Raw genomic sequence first — 11,287 nt, 5'->3', positions numbered from 1 at the left:
AATAAATAAAAGAGATTTCTTGCAGTGATATTTTCACAGTGAATGTCTGGGAGTTGAGACAAGGATTTGATCAGGATCAAATTAACCATGGTTTTACTGTAGTAATATTGTATTAACCATGTGTTTTGGTGGAAACTATATATTTCTGATGTACTAACCAACATGTTACTACAGTAACATGTTGATAATAGTAGTTAATTTTTACCATGTTTAATTTTGTGGTTACTATGATTTTACTAGAAAAATACCATGGTGATACTACGATTGCTGTAGTAAAACTATGGTTAATTTTTGTAAGGTAGTGTCTTACAAAACTAGGGGGTTGGTGTAGGGTGTCTGTGGGACTCCACATAAACACAATAAAAATGCTGCAGTAATGCCACTATACTTTATGTTAGTATTTAAACAGGGGTGTAAGAGTATCTGCCACTATTTGCACTTAGTGCAAAGAAGATGCTTTTTGTTGCTTTTTACACTTAGTGCAAATAGCCTTTGCCTTAAAATCTTTGTAAGTATATGTTGAAATTAACATTAACCAAGATCAGTACATGGTGTAAAAATATTGTTAATTGTTAGATCATGTGTACTTATGTTGTTATCTAATGTTAACCAATGTAACCTGATTTTAAAGTGTTACCAATATTATAACCTTCTGACTGAGAAATGTCAGATTATTTCTCGGTTCTTTGTCTTTTCCCTTTTTCCATGTAATTGTCTTATACAGGGCTATTGTTCTGTTTATGTAATGTGTAAAAAAAAAAAAAAATTAAAAATAAATAAAACAAATCTCACGAGATTTTACGATCGCTATTTTACTAGATTGTGTCAAAGCTGGATTGTTTATGATTCCATGTAACCCGCATATCACAGTTTTAACACAAGTCGAGTGATTTACAAATGCTTTGGGAATCGGTTCGACTGACTCTTTAAAAAGAACCGGTTCGAAAGAGCAATTCGCTGGCTAATCGGAATCACTGTAACGGGGAGGCGGATCCTTGCGTTAGACCAGGGCTTCACTAACCTCCTCTCGCTGGTTTGCCTTTGGGGTTTGAGCCAGAGAAGTAAGTTAAATGTCACTTTATCCGTTTTCCTGGACAACGTGTGAAACAAGAACCTGCATCAATCATGCTATGCCACATAACTCGTCCGGACTCTGTGGTTGTGGAAGTGGAGGTGGACCCAAAAGCAAACGGAGAGGAAATTCTTAATAAGGTGAGCAATGCGAATTCAGGACTTTAGGCACTTCTTGATTATTACATTTGGAACATGCTCGTTACCATCATTCATAATACAGCAAAGATCACCATGACTGTCGTGCCACATGGCTTTTATCAAACAAAACAAAAAATGTGGCTGTATTAAAGTAATACTCATCTCTTTAAACAAAAAGGATGAACAAGAATTATAACTAGCTACAAGAAGAGCAAGCATTTAGAGGTGTAACAATTGAGGAAACGTACCTATATAGCCTAAAATGTCTTTATTTTTTCTATAATTACTTATACAACACCAATATACATTGAAAAGTGGTTTTGTTCCTGCCACCTAAACGTCCCTCTTATGTAACACGTCTTGTCTTTCGAAAGGGGAGGGGTAGACAGAGCCCAAGTCCCAGCATGGATGAGAGCACAATTTATGCATTCCAAAAACTTGTAACGGAATGTTTTTTGTTTGTTTGTGGCAGATATGCTGGAAAATGGGGATCATTGAGGTGGATTATTTTGGACTCCAGTTCACTGGTACAAAGGGAGAAGTTTTATGGCTCAATCTCAGAAACAGATTTTCTCAACAAGCAGACACCCTGTCCCCCTGCAGACTGAGGCTGCGAGTCAAGTTTTTTGTTGAACCCCATCTAATTCTGCAAGAGCAAACAAGGTAAATCTCCACTTCAGTAATGGGAACCTTTTTCATTACAGAAACATTTCTAGTAATATGTTATATATATCTGCAGAATCATTGAGGCTTCACATTTTTGCTCACTCTGGAGAACGTGAGGCACATTTTTTTTTTTTACATCTCACACATCTCTCGCAAGCAGGAAGCAGCTACATAAAGTCAGATGACTGTGATTCATAGCACATTATGCCTCAGCAGTGCTGTTTTGTTTTATTTCTCCACCTTTGACCAACTTTTCATGCATCTTGCTTAAAATGTCACTCTTTTGACTTTTTGCCAGGGAGTTAACTGTTACATGTTTGTTCTTGAAAGTGGCACACTTTTTAGGGAGTGTCTCCTGTATCGTAGTAGTGTACTGAGGTAAAAACTCTTCTCTCTTGGCAATCTAAGGGACATATGTGGTTCTGAATACTCACATGTCATATGTATTATCTGCACATTTGGTTCACTGTAAATGCTTAATTTATAGAAGAGAAGCACCTTCATAAGATGTTCATATAATGGAAGTACAGTGTGTTCCGAACTAGAGGACTAGTGGAACTGTTTGGTCATGTCTGATGAGTGCTGTTGGTTTTGAGGGTGGGTGCTGGGAGGTGTTAGTATGCCGGATTCTGAGTAGAAAAGCGCTGTAATGTGATGCTGCCTTTTACATAATCTTACACAATGTCTGCAAATCCAGGTCCCTCTGGCCAGCCTTTGTTATTCTTTCTCAGACTTTCAAGGTCTTTCATAAATTGGATTGTGCCAACATGGATTATTATTGTAGAGACTGTGGACTTTATTGTGTTATGTAACACTTAATGGGTTTTATCAAATATGTTCATAGTTTTTTAGTAATGCAACAGATCTTTGTACATTAGTGTGGTGTTTTGCAAAAGGTTTGGTCATACATTATTGTGTAATGTATTAATTTATTATAGTATTTCTTTATAGTATCACTTGTACATGTGATTTATATCGGGGTATAGAAATATGTGCCAGAAGTCACAAGTGTACTCATGTTACTGAACTTCACTGGGTTTAGGTCACTGATTAAACCTGGCTTCAAGCAGACACATTGTTTTTATATTGTAGATGGGCTAACAGTGCATGAAACTCTGTTAATGAGAGACAAACTGGGTCTTTACATATTGCAAGTGATATGTTTAAAAAAAATCTAAATAAAAAGTTTATATTTTCATATATATATATGATGTATATGTATTGTATATATATATATATATATATATATGTATATATATTTATACGGCTCTGGAAGAAGATTAAGAGACCACTGCAAAATTATCAGTTTCTCTGGATTTACTTTTTATAGGTATGTGTTTGAGTAAAATGAAAATGTTTGTTTTATTCTATAAAATACTGACAACATTTCTCCCAAATTCCAAATAAAAATATTGTCATTTAGAGCATTTATTTGCAGAAAATGACAACTGGTCAAAATAACAAAAAGATGCAGTGTTTTCAAACCTTGAATAATGCATGAAAACAAGTTCATATTCATTTTTAAACAACACAATACTAATGTTTAAACTTAGGAAGAGTTCATAAAACAATATTTGGTGGAATAACCCTGATTTCAGTCACAGCTTTCATGTATCTTGACATGCTCTCAACCTTTCACATTGCTGTTGGGTGACTTTATGCCACTCCTGGTGCAAAAATTTAAGCAACTCGGCTTTGTTTGATGGCTTGTGGCTATCCATCTTCCTCTTGATCACAGACCAGGTCAATCAATGTGTGGATGGAGGACCACTGGATCAAGACCCTGTCATGGCCAGCCCAATCTCCAGACCTGAACCCCATTGAAAACCTCTGGAATGTGATCAAGAGGAAGACGGATGGGCACAAGCCATCAAACAAAGCCGAGCTGCTTTAATTTTTGTGCCAGGAGTGGCATAAAGTCACCCAACAGCAATGTGAAAGGTAGAGAGCATGTCAATACACATGAAAGCTGTGATTGAAAATCAGGGTTATTTCACCAAATATTGATTTCTGAACACTTCCTAAGTTAAAACATTAGTATTATGTTGTTTAAAAATGAATATGAACTTGTTTTAGTATGAACTTTGCATTATTCAAGGTCTGAAAACACTGCATCTCTTTTGTTATTTTGACCAGCTGTCAAATTCTCTAAATTACAATTTTTTTATTTGGAATTTGGGAGAAATGTTATCAGTACTTTATAGAATAAAACAAAAATGTTAATTTTACTCAAATACATACCTATAAATAGTAAATCCAGAGAAACTGATAATTTTGCAGTGGTCTTTTAATTTTTTCCAGAGCTGTATATATACCTGTATATATATACAGGTAGTTGTATATATACACTGGTGGCCAAAAGTTTGGAATAATGTACAGATTTTGCTCTTATGGAAAGAAATTGGTACTTTTATTCACCAAAATGGCATTCAACTGATCACAATGTATAGTCAGGACATTAATAACATGAAAAATTACTATTACAATTTGAAAAAAATGTTCAGAACTTCTTAAATAACTTAAAAGAGTTCTCATCAAAAAATCCTCCATGTGCAGCAATGACAGCTTTGAAGATCCTTTCATTCTAGCTGTCAATTTGTCCAGATACTCAGGTGACATTTAACCCCACGCTTCCTGTAGCACTTGCCATAGATGTGGCTGTCTTGTCGGGCACTTCTTACGCACCTTACAGTCTAGCTGATCCCACAAAAGCTCAATGGGGTTAAGATCCATAACACACTTTTCCAATTATCTGTTGTCCAATGGCTGTTTCTTTGCCCACTCAAACCTTTTCTTTTTGTTTTTGTGTTTCAAAATTGTATTTTTATTTGCAATTCTTCCCATAAGGCCTGCATCCCTGAGTCTTCTCTTTACTGTTGTACATGAAACTGGTGTTGACGTATTTCTCCTCTTGTTTAGTTGTACATCTGGTCTCCACATCTCTTTCTGTCCTTGTTAGAGCCAGTTGTCCTTTGTCTTTGAAGACTGTAGTGTACAACTTTGTATGAAATCTTCAGTTTTTTGGCAGTTTCAAGCATTGTATAGCCTTCATTCCTCAAAATAATGATTGACTGATGAGTTTCTAGAGAAAGCGGTTTCTTTTTTGCCATTTTTGACCTAACATTGACCTTAAGACATGCCAGTCTATTGCATACAGTGGCAACTCAAAAACAAACACAAAGACAACATTAAGCTTCATTTAACGAACCAAATAGCTTTCAGCAGTGTTTGATATAATGGCAAGTGATTTTCTAGTACCAAATTAGCAATTTAGCATGAATACTCAAGGATAAGGTGTTGGAGTGATGGCTGCTGGAAATGGGGCCTGTCTAGATTTGATCAAAAATGACTTTTTTCAAATAGTGATGGTGCTGTTTATTTACATCAGTAATGTCCTGACTATACTTTGTGATCAGTTGAATTCTACTTTGGTGAATTAAAATAACAATTTCCTTCCGAAACAGCAAAATCTGTATATTATTCCAAACGTTTGGCCGCCAGTATATATATATATATATAGACTATATAGACTATATATACTATATATACTGTATATAGTTATTGTGACTGACTGACTGACGGACTGATATAATTACTTTTGCCTTTCTCTAATAATGTTGTAATTACAGTATTATAACTATAAATATTGGATATATAACTAAATATATAACTGTAAATATTGTAGTTACATTATATTAATATTATACAGCAGGTACATTATAATATTATTTTTACAATATAATATTGTAATTATTAAATATTGAGATTTTAAAAATCTTCTCAGCAGCATAAATTCAATCAACATCAATTTGTCATAAAAACAGTTTAGCAAAAAAAATAAAAATAATAACATTGGTGTGCAAATATATAGGCTATTTTTATTTTGATGGAACTGAACAGTATTAGACTATGGTCAGTGTGTTAAGTGATGAAAATATTTGGCTGGTTTAAAAGAGTCAACTATATTCTTCTTGCTCTTTATTGGATCAACTTTAATATTTAGTTGCTAAATATGGATCGATGTCTGTTAACTAGTTTTTCATGTATTTTTGCTTCTCTGCAGACATTTGTTTCTATTGCATGTAAAGGAGGAGCTTTTCAAAGGAAGCTTGCGATTGGACATGATGCAGGCTATAGAGTTCTGTGCGTTATTGGCTCAGGCAGAGTTTGGAGATTACAACCATAACATGGCCAATTACTGCTACTCACAGATCTATGGTCAAGAACCCAGCCATGACACCATCAATAAGTAAGAACACTAGGAGTTTGTTTTAAATTCTCAGTCAAAATAACACAATCACAGATTCTTTCTCTGAATGTTGTAGAAAGAATAAAACAATACAGATAGAACATGGAAATTCTGACCAAACAATTCTGACTGACAAAACAAAACATCTAATTTAATTTGAGTGTTTATATGTGGAACGGCTGTCTTATTTTTATAGTATTTGTTGGAGGCATAAAGAGTTGGAAGGTGTCAGTCAAGCTTCTGCAGAATATCAAGCCCTGCAGTTGGTTTCCTCCCTTAATAACTATGGTGTAGAGTGGCACTCTGCTCGTGGCTCAGAGGGACAGGAGCTGCTCATTGGGGTTGGACCAGAGGGCCTGTTTGTCTGCAAAACGGATTTCACACCTATTGAAAGGTAAAGACTTGAAAACGATGATAAGAGATCTCATAGGCTCATTATGAAGTACAAATTTCAATCCTATTACATGATTTCCTTCAGAATCATGTATCCAGTCATTCAAATGGCCACTCAATCTGGAAAGAACGTATATGTGACCATCACAAAGGACAATGGAGACAGTGTGGTGCTCCTCTTTAAGTTCATCAGCCCCAGTGCTGCCAATGGACTGTATCGTGCTATCACAGAGATCCACACCTTTTACAGGTGAATATTGCTACAATTCTATCAGCCTTACTTAGGAAAGAGATGTCAAAAGAGAATACAATTTAAGTTATTCTTGTTTTGAACTAAAAATCATCTTCAGTCCTATGACCCTTTGAATTTCACCCTCTGACAACATCAAATTTTATATTAGCTCAGTGGTTCATGACTATATTGTTTTTGGCACATTGCCTAATTGCATAATTATCTTCAGGGAACACGAAATATGAAAGATAGAAGATAAGAGAGATATGAATGTATGTATGAATTCTATCAGCTGCACTGTAAAAAGTGGTGACCTGCTGTTGTAACCTTAAAGAGCTATTTTTCCTAAGCTAACTTTTAAAATTAGTTTGGTTTGTGTCACCTAATGAATTCAGATCGATTCAGTGATGTTGTTAAATCATATTTTTGACTTGAACTATACCAGTTTATTTAGATGTAACCAAATGAAGCGCATTTTTTTAGGTAAAAATGATTTTCATTGTGGTTAAGGTGTGCCAAAATAGTATAGTTTAAGTCTTGACTGACATTCAACTCATTCAACTCAAAACCTTAAAGTAGTACTTTGTAAAGTACTTTGGCATATTCATAATGCAAAAGTACTACTAGACTAACTGCAACAAGGAAACTTAATGGGCTCCATTAGTGTTCATGTAGGCTGTTAGCTTATTGAGCACAGGTTTCCATGAAAAATAAAAAGGTTTTAATAAAAAACAATAATAATCAGAATAAAGTCCCCCTATGCATACACTTTATGTGTAATAATAATTCATGTGGTAACATCTAAATGAACTGGTTTTATTCAAGCCAATATATATATATACACTGAATAAACCTGACTGCATTCTGTTACACCAACAGAAGTCTTTTTTAAGGGTCAGATTTAACACAAATAACTCACAAATAACAAATAAATATTAAAGGGATAGTTCACCCAAAAATGAAAATTCTCTCATCATTTACTCACCCTCATGCCATCCCAGATGTGTATACATTTCTTTCTTTAGCAGAACACAAACAAAGATTTTAAGAAGAATATCTCAGCTCTGAAGGTCCATACAATGCAAGTGAATGGTGACCAGACCTTTGTAGCTCCAAAAATAATATAAAGGACACACAGAAGTAATCCATATGACTCCAGTGTTTAAATCCATACAGTATCTTCAGAAGCTATATAATAGGTGTGGGTGAGAAACAGATACAAATTTAAGTCCTTTTTTAATCTAAATCTCCACTTTCACTTTTACATCTGAAAGCCACATGTGGTGCCTGTTTATTTTCACTTTTACATCTTAAAGTGAAAGTTAAAGTGGAGATTTAGAGTAAAAAAGGACTTAAATATTGTTCTGTTTCTCACCCACACCTATTATATCGCTTCTGAAGATATGGATTTAACCATTGGTGTAATATGGACTACTCTTTTGTTTCCTTTATATGATTTTTGGAGCTACAAAGGTCACCATTCACTTGCATTGTATGGACCTACAGAGCTGAGATGTTTTTCTAAAAATCATCGTTTGTGTTCTGCTGAAGTAAAAAAGTCATACACATCTGGGATGGCATGAGGGTGAGTGAATGATAAGAGAATTTTCATTTTTGGGAGAACTATCCCATTAAGGTAACAACTGCACCTATCAACTTTTTACAGTGTAAATACCTTTGCGTAGATATTTGAAAATGCCTGTTTGATGAATGAGACATGCCTTTACTTGCCTATGTTTTATTAACACAATTATAACTTATAACTCTTCCAGGTGTGACACGGTAATGAGCTCAGTAAAGATGCAATACAGTCGGGACTTCAAGGGTCACCTGGCCTCCCTGTTCCTCAACGAAAGCATTGACGTTGGTAAACGGTATATGTTCGATATCCAGCGGACGTCCAAAGAAGTGTATGACCGTGCCCAGCGTGCCCTGTTCAATGCAAGGATGACTGGAACTGAATGTGGGAGCATGCGAGACAGCTGCAGTCCCTCGTCCTCTCCGCTGAGGCATGTGAAAGTTGCGAGGGAGGAGAGGACATGCATGAGCTGCAGAGAAACTCACATTCTGAGGGAGAGGCTCCAAAGGCTAAAAGAGGCTCTGACCTGCGCTCTGTGCTGCGAAAAAGAGATCAATGCTGCCTTCTGTCCTTGTGGACACATTTTATGCTGCTATAACTGTGCCAGTCAACTTCAGGTGACTATTGTAGTAATAATAAAAATTAAATGTACATATAAATACATATAAAATGAAAGTGTGATTTGTCATGCTTAGAAACTGTCATCTGTACTAAATTGACCAGTTAAGTTAATAATTAAGAGAACATACAGGATTAGGTTTACGTAACTTCTAGTTACCCTCCTAACATATTTCCCTACATGTGACCAACATGTGACGTCATCCATTAGTGTCTGTTCAGGCAAAGATCTTGATAATCAGAATTGCTCTATATGCGGCAGTCCTATGACCTTTTGAATTTAACCTTCTGTCATTATAAAAGTCTTATATCAGTTCAATGGTGCATAGCTGTATAGTTGAAACTGGCACATTGCCTAATTGCCTATTTATCTTCAGTGAACACATAAGATGAAAGATAGATAAGATATAGGTTTATGTTAACAGTTTTACTTTTTTTTTTCTAATCAGCTTTGCCCAGTGTGCCGCTCAGAGGTGAACCGTGTTCAGCATGTTTATTTACCCACCTGTGCTAGTCTGCTTGGCCTGGTGGAGGCAAAATATGTCACCTACAATGCACCCAGAGGGACTGCCATCTCAGAGAACTGTGACAATAAAGAAAAGAGCTGCCAGATGTAGAATGGATAATATCTGCACACTGCATATGGACTGGTACACTATCCACATACTCTTTAGAAAGTAATGACATTTTTATGATAAATAATCTATGGTTCTATGGAGTCAGCATCAAAGGATAGTAGTTCACCCAAAAATGAAAATTCTATCATCATTTACTCAATCCAACTCATTTACTCATGTTGTTCCAAATCAGTTTGGCTTTCTGTCTTCCGTGGAACACAATAGAAAGGCAGAATGTTAGGGAGTGACAACCTCAGTCACTATTCACTTGGTGCAATGAAAGTGAATGGTGTAATATTACAGATTAAAGCTGGCTATCTGTAAGTACCTTGAGAAATAACGACTGAACTGTCAGTGCTGCAACATTCTTCAAACTACAGAAGAGCAGCCTGACAGTATAGTTTTATTTATGTTTCTTGTTTAATCAAAGGCTAATTATACTTTACAGGAGTAAACAAATAATTAATACTGCAGGGGAAAAAACTGTATGTCAGCACAACCCAAATAAAGAGTGTATGGTATTAGAAAACAATACAGAGATGCAAATATTTGCAGGGTAATGTGTTATATGGTGCCTTAATAGTCTTTAATAATGTAATAGACTTTAATACTTTAATACCGAGCCACAAAATATCATTAATGCATAATGTGTATTGCTTTTTCTCAAAAACTCATATTTATTTTATGTTCTGCATACAAGTTCCAGCAAAAATGTGTAAGTTGACCTGATTGTAACAGGATGCAATTGTAACAGGTCTCGATAACACTCCACACCAAGAAGGATTTTTAAAAGGTATTTATGTGTTATTATTTTCAGTTTTAATTATATAAATATAAATATATCTAAAAATACATTTTAGTAAATTATATGAGTTTTCATTCAGTGCTATTGCAGTATTTACAAAAAAAAGGGACACACTTTATATTAGGAGGCCTTAACTACTATGTACTTAATCATTTGACACAATGTACTTATTATGTGCATACATGTTGTTGCATTGTATTTACATTTAAAGTACTTGCATGTAATTACATTTGTAGTTACACTGTTAACATTACCCCTAACCCAACCCTTAACCCAAAACCTAACTCTTGCCCCCTAATCCTAACCCTACCCTTACTCTTAAACCTACCCTTACCTCAACCTCAGTAGCAGCAAATGTGGGCATTTTGCAGAACAATATGTAGTTACACAGTAAATACAGTACATAGTCTTGTATGTATTTAAAGTTAGTACATAGTAGTTAAGGCCACCTAATATAATGTGTGACCAAAAAAATAATCTTATGCACTTTATAACAAAAGGTCCAACTAACACAAATAGTTCTATCTTCTTCTATGTTGACATGCATTTCAGTTTTAATTTTGGTGTGAAATAAAGAGTTTTTACCAACCTTTTAAAATCTGACATTTGTTCTTGTTTTGAAGAAGTTTTTTGTAAGGCTTTGTTTATCTACACAGGATGTTTGTTCTGTTGAATTAATTCTAAGACCTTTTAAGTGCATTCTAGTTCATACTGATACCCTATACACACACACACACCTTTTAATCTCAGGATCCAACCAGATTTAGCTGTATAATATTTTTGACAAATGTGATAATTAATAAAGTATTTGTAGATTTTTGAACAAGCAAACCTTAACATGGCATAACGTTACATGAGCTTCATGCAAAATTAGTATGAAGCAAGCAGCCTTAAAGATGTTTCTCAAACATACTGT

The 11,287-nt window shown here is 34.9% G+C and overlaps 1 protein-coding gene across 2 annotated transcripts; it reads left to right on the top strand.

The window, feature by feature from the left end:
* The first annotated feature begins 1,009 nt into the window (after positions 1 to 1,009).
* Positions 1,010 to 10,362, top strand: LOC127452435 (E3 ubiquitin-protein ligase MYLIP-B-like). 2 transcript variants are annotated; one of them, XM_051717872.1, is made up of 7 exons: positions 1,010 to 1,212; positions 1,685 to 1,875; positions 5,942 to 6,127; positions 6,324 to 6,521; positions 6,606 to 6,770; positions 8,525 to 8,948; positions 9,399 to 10,362. In XM_051717872.1, exons 1-7 carry the CDS (start codon positions 1,126 to 1,128, stop codon positions 9,564 to 9,566), a joined length of 1,419 nt encoding a protein of 472 aa, XP_051573832.1. In that variant the 5' UTR covers positions 1,010 to 1,125; the 3' UTR covers positions 9,567 to 10,362. The 2 variants fall into 2 exon arrangements, with proteins under 2 accessions (XP_051573832.1, XP_051573833.1); XM_051717873.1 differs by lacking the exon at positions 5,942 to 6,127.
* The last annotated feature ends 925 nt before the right edge of the window (positions 10,363 to 11,287 follow it).

This window comes from Myxocyprinus asiaticus, chromosome 15, assembly GCF_019703515.2.
Source record: "Myxocyprinus asiaticus isolate MX2 ecotype Aquarium Trade chromosome 15, UBuf_Myxa_2, whole genome shotgun sequence".
Classification (NCBI taxonomy): domain Eukaryota; kingdom Metazoa; phylum Chordata; class Actinopteri; order Cypriniformes; family Catostomidae; genus Myxocyprinus; species Myxocyprinus asiaticus.
Note: the sequence above shows the minus strand (reverse complement) of the source record. Positions and strands in the feature narration are given on the sequence as shown.